The 12,049-nt window shown below is 38.3% G+C and overlaps 1 protein-coding gene across 11 annotated transcripts in view; it reads left to right on the top strand.

The window, feature by feature from the left end:
- Positions 1-8,623: 8,623 nt before the first annotated feature.
- The window catches only part of Akr1c3l1 (aldo-keto reductase family 1 member C3-like 1), a 33,549-nt gene continuing 30,123 nt past the window's right edge, over positions 8,624-12,049 (top strand). For 2 of the 11 annotated variants that reach the window (XM_087591361.1, XM_087591362.1), the window contains exon 1: positions 8,654-8,715. Coding sequence is in view for 8 of the 11 variants with exons in the window: in XM_087591355.1 (XP_087447481.1) it covers positions 9,465-9,548 (84 nt within the window). In the remaining 3 variants the exon portion in view is untranslated. Of the gene's footprint in view, positions 8,716-9,383; positions 9,549-12,049 lie in introns of those variants that run through there. The other 9 variants (XM_087591353.1, XM_087591357.1, XM_087591360.1 and 6 more) reach the window with 8 other exon arrangements.

The raw sequence follows: 12,049 nt of genomic DNA on the forward strand, positions 1-12,049 counted from the left end.
ATTAAAATAAATTATCAAGTGTTAGAACTGAAAAGAAATAGAGAATAGAACATGTCCATTAGTAAAGTACATCCTGTATCTTCCTTCTCTGTATCTCATTAGAATGCCCAGTGACACTAGTGCAGTGCTTACGAATATGCAATGCTAATCATCCCATTACTGAAAGTTGAAGTCTGTGTCTGAAGTACTTTTTACCAAGAACAATTTACAACATACACAAAAGTTATTAATGATATTCTTGAAACTCAGCATATACATCTGAGTGTTCATGGCTTCATTATGATTTACATTGGAGTGATTTCCATCTTGTTAATTTCTGGAGCATATTAGGAGAGAAATCTCCTGTCTTACAGAATACACCTAAGTCTCCTAGTTACCAATCCATTCCTACTGCAAATCGATTGCCCCAAATTGCTTGCCGATCTACCTAATCTACACACCCGGGGCTGTCAGTCCTACTTTTCCTGTTAATGAACTGCTAGACAAGGACATAGACCCTCCCTGGAGATCTTAACATCAAAAGAGGAATGGTGAATAAAAAGAAATTTACAAAGGTTTTCCTACAGTTGACTGAGACTTGGAGAATAAATGATTCACTGTAACTTTGCTAAGGCAAATGCCTGCAGAAGCATTTCCATGGTAAAAAAAAAATTCCCACTCAGTATCCTGAGCTGATCTAATTCTGATGTAAATCTTTCTGGCCCTGATTTTTTTAAACCTAGAAGGATTTTTATTACTATTTTAGTTCTTTCACTTGTTCTATATCTATTTAGGTTGTTGTTTCTTGGTTTAATTTGGTAGTTAAACCTTGAAATTAATCCATTTCTGTTATGTTTTTAGCTTAATTGACTACAGGTTTTTGAAATGCTGTTCTTAAGATGAAAAAAATTAAAAATTTTGTTTTAAAAATAAAGTAAGAAATTTAAACATTTAAAATGTAAAACAATATTTTGGTGTCTGTTGTAATGTTTTCCTCTTCAGTTTTGTATGTTCTACTTTGTGTCCTCTCTTGGTTAGTTGGGCACAAGGTGGTCTGTTAATCACATTTCTTCTTTCACAGAACTATCGTGTGGTGAGAATTTTTTTTTATTTCCTAAAAGACCCAGTTATGTGTGTGATTGTTTTTGTTTTAATCCCAGGTGTGGAATATAGAGATGCTTCAGAGTGACCACACTACTAATAATAATTGTCTTGTGCTCTCAGAGGGGCATGATTTTTTGCCAGATGCAGAAAGTTTACATTTGGAATTCTGAGTTTTCTTGAGAGGGCATAAATGGTAGAGCCCCATGGAGGCTGCTGTTCAGCCTGCATCTCTGCCCTCTGCTGCTGGTTCCTGATGTTGCCTTTGCTGTTTGCTCTTTCCTAGATTGCTGGATAGTTATCCTCCTGATGAAGATTGGAATTGCCCTTAGGACTTTGATGCCCTGAATCAGCAGGATGTAGTCTGAGAACAATGTTGTTTTAAGAATAAATAACAAATTTAAATATTTAAAATACTTAAAAGACAAAACAATATTTTGGTGTCTGTTGTCATGTTTTCCTCTTTAGTTTTGAATGTTCTACTTTGTGTCCTCTCTTGGTTAGTTGGTCCCAGGGTGGTCTGTTGATCACATTTCTTCTTTCACAGAACTAGCCTGTAGTAATAATTTTTTTATTTCCTAAAAGACCCAGTTATGTGATGTGATTGTTTTTGTTTTAAACCCAGGTGTGGAATATAGAGATGCTTCAGAGTGGCCACAGCCACTAATTATAATTGTCTTGTGCTCTTGGAGCGGCATGATTTTTCGCCAGATTCGGATAGTTTACGTTTGGATTTCTGGGTTTTCTCGAGAGGGTATAAATGGTAGAGCCTTGTGGAGGCTGCTGTTCAGCCTGCAGCTGTGTTCTCTGCTGCTGGTTACTGATGTTGCTTTTGCTGGTTTGCTGGTTTGCTGGTTTGCTGGTTTGCTGGTTTGCTGGTTTGCTGGTTTGCTGGTTTGCTGGTTTGCTGGTTTGCTGGTTTGCTGGTTTGCTGGTTTGCTGGTTTGCTGGTTTGCTGGTTTGCTGGATTGCTGGATAGTTATCCTCCTGATGAAGATTGGATTTGCCCCTAGGAATTTGATGACCCTAATCAGCAGGATGTAGTCTGAGATCGATGCCCTTTCCCCTCTAACCTTCTGTCTTGCCTACCTGGATTTGGAGAATTGGAAAGGATTGGGGTGGAGAAGGGAAGTAGAGATTAAAGAACCCAATCAAGTAGCCAGAAAGTAAGTTACCGTAGCCTTCAAATTCATTGATTGCTTTTTTTTACATCATTTTATCTTTTCATTATTACTGACATCTGCCCTTGTTTTTCATTATTTCATATTATCTATTGATTGGTTGTTCCAAATTTTGAGTGTATCACTAAAGCATTTGTTTGTGATCCTTCTGATTTTTTTCTTGTAGGCCCTTAATTGTCTGTTGGAGAAAATAGGACATCCAAATCAGCTACTAATGATCTGATGTAATCCATGTCTTTAAATCTACTCATAGGTTTTCTTTTTAATGATATTGGGCATCCAAAAGTTTGATATTTATATCTATATTTAATCTATATCTACATTTGGGATACTAATGCCCTCTTATTTAACTGTTCCCCTGATTAGAATGAAGAGTACTTTTTATCTCTCCTGTTTATTTTTAGTCTATTTTTTTCAGCTATTAGAATAGTAACACCTGCTTGCTTTCTGTTTCCATTTGACTGCCCAACATTTTATTCTAAGTCAACACATATCTTTAAAAATAAAACGTGTATCTTGTAGACAACAGGTAAATAGGTTTTGTTCCTTGAACCATTTAGCAATCCTGTATCCTTTGATTGGAGAAATGAGGCCATTGGTATTTAAAGTAATTACTGAAATCCGTGTGTTACTTGTGGGCATCACATTCTTGCTCCTTGTTGTTTGTGTTCTCATATTGTTAATGTTACAAAAATAAACATCGTGGTCATATTTTATGCATAACTGTTGCAAATCATTGTTATTCTTCCTGAAACAGCAGATTTGGAAAATGCCATGTATTATTCACATTTCTAGAATGAAATGATATTGCTTCTGATACTGAGGAATATGTTATATATAAAAAGGCAGTGGAACTATTGAGTTAATACTTTGCTTGGGGTTTCCAGGTAGAAACATAACACTTTAAGCTGCCTAATTCTGGAAAGTGCTTTGCTTAGTATAAAATGATGAACTTTGCTCCGTACGGTCTGGGTTGTTAGAAATCAGACATTTCCCAAACCTGCCTTCAGGGGCTCCGTGACTCAGCATCTCCATCATCACTAGCTGCCAGTCCTTTCAATTCCTCTTCCTCCATGGACATCACAGATTGTTCTCTTGGTCTTCTTTCCTGCCTATCTGTCCATCTGTCTTTACCTCTTTCTCATTCTCTTTCTGGCTACTTGATTGGGTTCTTTAATCTCTACTTCTTTCTCCACCCCAATCCCTTCCGATTCCCCAAATCTAGGTAGGCAAGGCAGAAGAGTATTTCCAAAACCTGTAGTCAATTAAGCTGAAAAACATAACATAAATGGATTAATTTCAAGGTATATCTAACAAATTACACTGAGAAATCAACACCCTAAATAGACGTATAATAATTTCTCTATTTGATTAATTTTTCAAAGTCAGCTTCAAGTCTCTGTGTTCTCTGTATCACAAGATCTAACAGACTGAGACAAGGCAGCTTGTCTAGTCTGGGATATAGGCAAGCAATGGTAGATCAGAAATATACCTCCAATACGGCTTTCTAGTTACCATTGTCAGGGCACTCAGCAAGCTCACAGGTCAGCATCATTCTTTGTCCCAGCATCAGCATGTCTCAGCAATCACTCTGGAAGCCACCACACTCCTTCAGCATCCTGCAGAAAAAACACCGACATGCCTTCTTCCCCATATTAAATACCTGATCAGAATCATGCTGTATGCTAGTATGGGGATGCTTCCATTTCACCTAGGTATGAGTATACCTAGCTGTAGCGTGCCATAGACACTCAGCAAAGAGTTCCTTGGCATTCTAATTTTTAAAAAAAAGTACAGCATGACTTAAACAATTGTGTGATGTACAGGAAAATAACTTCCCCCCTTTCTTTCATATATGAAGTTTTTTTAAAGTTCTATAATACCTTGTCCTAGAGGATTATAAGGAATCCCAGTAATATGGGTAATATTAAATTGTCCACAAAACATCTCAAATGCTTGACTGCAATAGTCAGTTCCATTATCTGTTTTAATCTGATTTGGAACACCCAGCATAGAGAAAAAACTTAAGCAATGATTAATTACAATTTTAGTTGTTTCTCCTGTTAAAGCAATTGCAAGTAGAAGGCCTGAGAAGGTCAATGGTCACAAGTAAATATTTTAATTTTCTAAGATCAGAAATATGGGTAACATCCATTTGTTGCAACTTATGAGGTATAAGTCCTCGATGATTAACACCATTACATGGTTCAGGTAGAAACTAAGGACATTGAGGACAAGTTTTTACAATTTGCCATGCACATTCTCAAGAAATACCAAGTTGTTGCCGCAAGTTATTACTATTCTGATGATGTAAAGTTTGAGATTTTTGGCTATTGTTCCTGTGTAAGGCCTATAATCTACCTGGTATGTAAATTTTCGGTGGCATTGCTCTCACTAATGGGTTCAGGCAATCCAGTATGAGCTCTTAAATGTCCTATAAAGTAAGGAACACTACATTTTCTTTAGTTGAGCTGTATTTGCATAAATACATGTAAAATTTGAGAATTAGGACCATCTAAAAAAGGAAACAGTTTCAAGTAATTGTAAACCATGAGCTATATACTGGCTACCATTATACAAATTAAAAGCTTGATTTTTCAGCTTTTCAGCAGCTACAGCATGTATTCCAATTATTTGTGCTGGGTCAGGGGGGAACTCCAGAGAATGATTATGTGATCCAATGACATATTCTGCCTTACCATTAGATGAGCCATCTGTAAATAGAGTAAGTGCATTTTCTATGAGCTGCATCCATAAATTTACAGAAAATATAAAAGCACGCATAGAGGAAAATGTCAACCACTTGTCTTTTGGATAGTGATTATAAATTTTGCCTAAAAATTTGCACATGCAATAGGACAAATATCAGTATTTGGTAATAACCAATTTAATTGCTGTTTGGGATAAGGAATAAATATTTCACCAAGTTCTCTCCCAAAATACTTTCGTGATTCAGTTCTACAATTTTGTATTAACAAAGCAACAGCTTCATGATAGGGTGTTCAAACTTTCTTTGGAAAAGAAAGATGAATTCACATTAATGATCCCTTTTTACCAAAGGACTGCTGTGCATAAGAGGTAGCAAGAATGCAACAGTCAACAATTGATCATAGTCTACATATCTATCATTGACTAATAGTTTCTTCTACCTTCTGCAAAGCAACTAATTCCTCATCAGTTGTTTGTCAAGAGGAATTAGGCTTTATATCCCTCTTAAGAATATCAGAGGTTTAAGTCCTCCTGTGGTGAGCTTAAGGTGAGGTTTTAGTTAACTAACAACTTTTGAAAAATCATTAAAAGTAAATTATCTTTTCTTATTTGAATTTTCTGTGCCACAGTTTGTTTAGGATATAACTGATGCCCCAAATTTTGAAAAGGATATTGTCTTTAAATCTTTTCTGGAGCAACAACTGTTAGACCAGAGCCTCCTCTGCCAGTGGTACTTACTTCAAGATGGCGTGTCTCCCCACCCCCAACCTGCCCCCAAGTGAGACACTGAGATACAAATTGATATAAAAGCAAGAGGTTTATTTTTTGGCGCATCAGGGTGGACCCTCAATCAGTCCCTCAAAGCGAGTGAATAGAAGGTGACCCTGGATGGCTATTACAAGCACCTTTTATGCTTTTAGGGGCACAGGTTACCTCAGCAAAGTTACAGTTCAAACTTATTGGGTAAGCATATTAATTTTTAAATCTGTTGGCTAGCAAACATCATTGAGTACATTCTGAGAATTTTCTACTCAGGAATGTTCCTGAGGGTAGAGAATGGAACTTGGCCTAGGCTCAACCTGAGGTGGCAAGCTGGAACCTGGACTAGCCTTGCCCAGAGGCGGGTGGGTGTTAGGCTGGAGAAAGCCCCGATGGTCCTTCACAACCACTCCCCAATATTTTAAAGCAGAGGCCTGTAATAAAACTCCTTCAGAGGGATCAGCTCATAAAATATCCATATAATGAATAATATGCACTAAAAGATTCAAACTCCTAACTACTTGCATTGAAGCAGTGACAAAATTTTTGATATAATATACAGCTATTAGCCATTCCTTGAGGCAAAACTTTCCAATGACATCTATCGCTTCAAGGGTTCTTTAAAATTATAAGCAGACATGCTAAATGCAAACCTTTTACAATCATGAGGATGCAAAGAAATAGTATAAAAACAATCCTCCAAATCCATAACAATTCAATAAGCATTTCCCAGAATAGCAGCTGGATTAGGCACGTCAGGCTGCAATGCCTCCACAAGTTCCATACCCTCACCGACCCTTCACAAACCCTGCAGCAATCTCTACCTGACCAGTGTTTTCTTAATCACAAATATGTGAGAGTTCAAATCCTAAGCCTGTGCTCAAACTGCAAACTGCAGCCAATGGAACACTGTCAGCTCAACCACAATCTTCCAGTTTCCCTTGCGACATCAGAGCACAACCACAGCTCTGGAAAGCAAAACTCAACCTCCAACCAACAATCCAGTCTGTCCAAAGTCAACACCAAGTGCCCCGCCCACATTCTAAAGTTCAGCTGCCAATTTCTGCACATGAATGCACAACAGAGCAGCCTCCAACACCTCACCCAAGAGACACTGTCCTAAATGCTATCTTTTATAAGTCTTGTTTCTCAGATAAGAATTACATGAAATGTTCCCCAATTTAGAGGTATCTTAAAGACCTGTTTCTCCGGATAGGCTCACGCCAAATGTTGTTCTGAATGACTCCAATCCTGAGTTACCAGTTTTAAGCCAACTTTCTGTTTCCAATGTTATATATTTTTAATCATACCCAATAATTTATAAAGCAATAATCTATAACCAAGACATACAGAGCATATTTATACATTTAAACCAGTCAGAAACAAAAATGAGGTAGCCACACATTTACTTATTTAAACCAGAGAAATTTCTTACTTTCTCTAGTTGTAATTTCAAGAAAGGAACTTCTTGTCATCTGCTGAACCCAATAATAGCAGTCACATAGATTTTTCTAGGAAGGATAGCCATTATCTCTCTTACTGGCCCCTTTAAAATTGACTTGTACAGACAATCAGTACCTAGCAGGGCTTCTCCAGCTGACCTAGGCTCCTAGCTACAGTTTCAGGGCTCCAAAGGCCAATCGAGACTGCTTTTTGTTTTTTTAATTTTTGAAACAAGTTAAAACTAAATCAAGGGGCGAACAACCAGCAGATAAAGTTTTAAGCATTTTTTTTTTATTTTTAACATGAAACACAGAACATTCAAGCAATGAAACAGAAGCACAGACATAAATCGACAGACATGGACAGATTGGTGCACCAAGAACAGAAAAAAGACAAAGAAGGAAGAGAATTAGATGATGTCCCACTGAAAGGATGAGAAATCCTAGCTAAGGGACCCAGAACCAGGACTAAGCATTTCTCCAATAGGAGCCATAGAGGACCTCTGTCCTGGTCTCCTCCTGTCCCTAGGAAAGCTCTGAAACAGCTTGCATTCATTTTCTTCCTCTTTCACCGAACCATCCCTGGATAGTTAGGGAGGACTGCTGTCCTGAAACCCATTCTCTCTCATGTCTGTAGTGTAAACTGTCTGTAGTCAGGGTCTAAAGATTAAAAACATCTATAAGAATTACCTTCACTTCTCTAGATTTTAGCATAACTCTAAACACACCACAAACACTTTACCATTACCTTGCCCTGTTGTTATGGGGTTTGTCCACTAGTGGCCCAAATCTTTTATTTTTCTTTGCATGCAATTCCCACAGTGTCACTGCACCCTGCTTACTTGAGCTCCCTCATTGAGCTGTCATCTTTCCAAGCCAGCTCAGTAGGTCAACAGGTTCTGCAGGGCAGGAGGTAGGATTAAAAAGAAAAAAGAAATTGGACAACATTGTAACAAGACCCTAGCCAGTTCTGAGGCTGAGGTGGGATTAACTTTATCCAATCTGCTTTTATACCCTTTTGATCACATGCAAGTTATAAGACCAGTTCTAGGTTAAGGAACAAGCAAGGCAATAAGCAAAGTCCTGTGATCACTGTTTCTAAGGGTTTCCCAGGATTACACAGATACATGAACCTACTTCCCTGTCCTAAGCCAAAGTCAGATTCTTGCCTGAAGCCTACTTATTTGTTCTAGCCTAAAATCAGATTCCTGCCTGAGCTAACTTCCCTGTCCTGGTCCAAAGTCAAATTCCTGCCAAGCAGCCCCAAAGACTCCCCAGGATAAAGTTAAAGAAGTCTCCAGTTGTATGAAAAAAATTCTTTACTGATGCAAAGCCCAGGAGTTGAATTTTGATTCATTTTACAATTTGTCGGTACATCAGGAATACTCAGTTTTAAGAATCTGTTTGCACTGATAATGATTTCCAGGTATAGTTAATAATTTAACATCTACTGAACATCAGCTGTGCTGTTTGATTCTCTGTGGTGTACTTGAACATTTTTTAGTGAGAAGAAGCAGAAGAAGAGGAGAAGGAGGAGGAGGGAGGTACTGAAAATATTTTATCTAGGACATAGTTTAAAAGTCAGTTGGTTTTGGTTTTGTTCTTAACTTAATTGTAGACTTTAGAGAGTCATAATGTATGAAATTCTCAGCAGGTTTTCTTAATAAAGTTCTGTATATGGTATAAAATAGTTTATGTTTTAGGGAATATGTAATTAATAAACAAACTCATTATAATGCAAATTTTATACCAAGAACAACAACAAAAAAAATCTGGTGCTGGCAACACAGCTTACATTAAGAGAGCTTGTTCTGTGTCAGAGGACCAGAGTTCAGGTTGGCTTCTCTGGCAGGCCACGTCCAAACACTTAAAACTGCAGCTCCAGAGGATGTGAAGTCTCCTTCCCACTGCCATGTTCACTTGCATACACAGAGAAATGGGAGAGGAGAAATAAAATAAATGTTAGGAACAGTTCTGACAGCTTCTGCCTGTTGGGAATTATTCAGTGTTACTGTTATGATAGTAATGTGTAAACCATAACGAGAAAAATTATTTAAAACTAACTGTTTCAGTGTCAGTAGCTGCACCCTAGGGAAAAAACTACAATCATATAAATCATTTAATGGGTTCTGACTGCTCTCCATGGCTGCTTTGCACCAACCTCTCCCCTTCCACATGCTAATGATTAAACACTGAACAGATGCTAGAAGTAGGCACTGCCCTTCCTTTTTAACCATGTATAAAGGAAAGAAAAAATTGTGCACCCTGTGCACAATCAGAAGAGTGAAGAGCAATGAGTTTCAAACAGCAGTGTGTGGAACTCAGTGATGGCCGCCTCATGCCATTACTGGGCTATGGCACTTTTCAAAATCCAGAGGTAACAAAAGACGAAGGGTTAAGGGTGGAGGGTTTCCAGAGAAAACTGACACATGATATGTGGGAGCTGAACTCTCCCTTGTCATCTCTGGTTCAGAGTTTCTGCTAGCTGGGGCTGCTCCATGGTAAGAACAAAAATAGGCAGAACTTATGTAACAGGGTCCAATAAGACTGTTTGTGATCAATTGTTCTGAGCCATTGTTAATCAGTTGTTATGGGTATTGGTGATCGATTATTATGGGCACTGTTTCCCCCCACTTCAGTTCATTCCCCAGCTTCATTCTAAATATGAAAGTCACACTGCACAGAATAGTCTCACAGCTCCCTTGACTTGATACTAGTTAAATTGGGAGTTATTTCTTGGTTTGTTTCTACAGTACAGGACATCTTTCTTCCTTGTTTGCTTGCACTAAGGGAAAACACTAGAGAATAGGTGTATCAGAACTTACTGGACATGAGAAGCATAGAATCATGGGATGCCTCCAGCAATTCCTGGTAAATGTTGAAGTTGAGATAAGTAAAATTTCCCACGTAATACCAAAAACTGGGAGATTTGTATGCATTAAAATATAAAAACTGAGTGAACTTTGACCTTATAGATTCTGTGAATTATTGGGTCCTGTAAAGTGATAAAGGTGACACTACAATGTGAAGTGTGTTATAACCATGAAATAAGTGGAGAACTTATTAGCCTAGAAGCTAGTCTAGAGTCTACAATCTTCCTCAGACTATTCGACAGTGTGACATTGGAGAGGTTAGCTGAACTTTCATTCTTGTGAAACCTTTCATCCTTCTTGCACCGCTGTGAGGATTATAACAGAACTTTATTGTTTCTCAGTAACCAGAGTAGTAGAAAAGGCAAGAGAAAGCAATGTGTCCTTCTCAAGTTCCACCTTGATGAATCCCCTCCCACCTGAGAAAGTCAGGCTGGGGTTGGGAGAGGAAAACCACCATCCTTTTATTATAATTTTTATTAAGGGAAGAAAGTTTTTAAAATTATTAAACTGTGTTGGCATGCATGTATTTGATTTTCTGCTCTACCCTTAAGAAATAAGTTCTAGAGCCATGTTCGAAATGTTAAGAAAAGGTAATAATTTAAAATGCTGCCTTAGATGTCTGCAAAGAATAAACTTCTGCCTTAAGTGATGACAGATACAGGAAAAGAATTTTACATAATGAAAGGGAGTCACATTTCTACATGCAAATTTAACGACTATAAATTTTCCCGCCTTTAATTTGTTTTGTGACACGGAGTAAAGGTCTTTGTTCCAAAGATTTAAAGTATCACAGCAGAATCAGTTCAAGTCCTCTTACCGATCTCACTCTTTATTGACTTTCTATTTTATACACACTGGGAATACTAACTGTGTCTTGATTATATCTGCTAGCAGTGAATATGTGTATCTGATTTCCTTTGGACAAGCAGAAAATGGGGTATGCTTGCATAGGGCTAAAGGTAATGATTGTGAGACATTTTAGGATGTGATTTAAGAGATTTTTCTTGTAGACATTTCTTCTGCCCCTGAGATTCTCTCATTTATTTCTTTTATTCTTTTGGCAATGCTTGCGTCTATGACTCCTGATCTCTTTTCTAGGTTTTCTATCTCCAGGGTTGTCTCACTTTGTGATTTCTTTATTGTTTCTATTTCCATTTTTAGATCCTGGATGGTTTTGTTCAATTCCTTCACCTGTTTGGTTGTGTTTTCCTATAATTCTTTAAGGGATTTTTGTGTTTCCTCTTTAATAGCTTCCATTTCTTTACCTGTGTTGTCTTGTATTTCTTTAAGGGAGTTATTTATGTCCTTCTTAAAGTCCTCTATCATCATGAGATATGATTTTAAATCTAAATCTTTCTTTTACACTGTGTTGGGATATCCAGTATTTGCTGTGGTGGGAGAACTGGGTTTTGATGATGCCAAGTAGTCTTGGTTTCTGTTGCTTAGGGTCTTGTGCTTGCCTCTAGCCATCTGGCTATCTTTGATGTTAGTTTGTCTTGCTGTCTCTGACTGGAGCTTGTCCCTCCAGTGGGCCTGTGAGCCTGTGATCTTAGGAGTGGGAGGGCTCCTGGAATACCAGCTTTCTGAGTGGCTCTCTCATATCAGGTTGTGCGTCCAAAAGCTATGGGACAGCCCCAGCTTTGGGCACAGATGGAGAACGGAAGGGTCCCGTTCTAGGCTGCCCTATGGCTCCCTCACCCCTTGAGCTTCCATCATGTCTTTCCTTGGACAGTCAATGGAGAGAAAGTGGACTTCCACATGTTGGTTGTGGGCTTAGGAAGGAAAGTGCTCCTAGGTAGACCAGCTGTCGGCAAGTATGTTTTGTGTCTGAGGACTGAATAACAGCCCCAGCTCTTGGTGCAGCAAAAAAGATGTTGCAGTTATGCAGATCTTAGGGTCTTTCTTCAGAGATTATTCCTCTTCCATCTGCCAGGGGAAGATGTGATTAGTGACATCAATCTGTAGTCCACCTCCCCAACAATGATCAGCTGTGAATGGGAAATCC

This window comes from Rattus norvegicus, chromosome 17 (genome assembly GCF_021556685.1).
Source record: "Rattus norvegicus strain SHRSP/BbbUtx chromosome 17, alternate assembly SHRSP_T2T, whole genome shotgun sequence".
NCBI classification, from domain to species: Eukaryota; Metazoa; Chordata; class Mammalia; order Rodentia; family Muridae; genus Rattus; species Rattus norvegicus.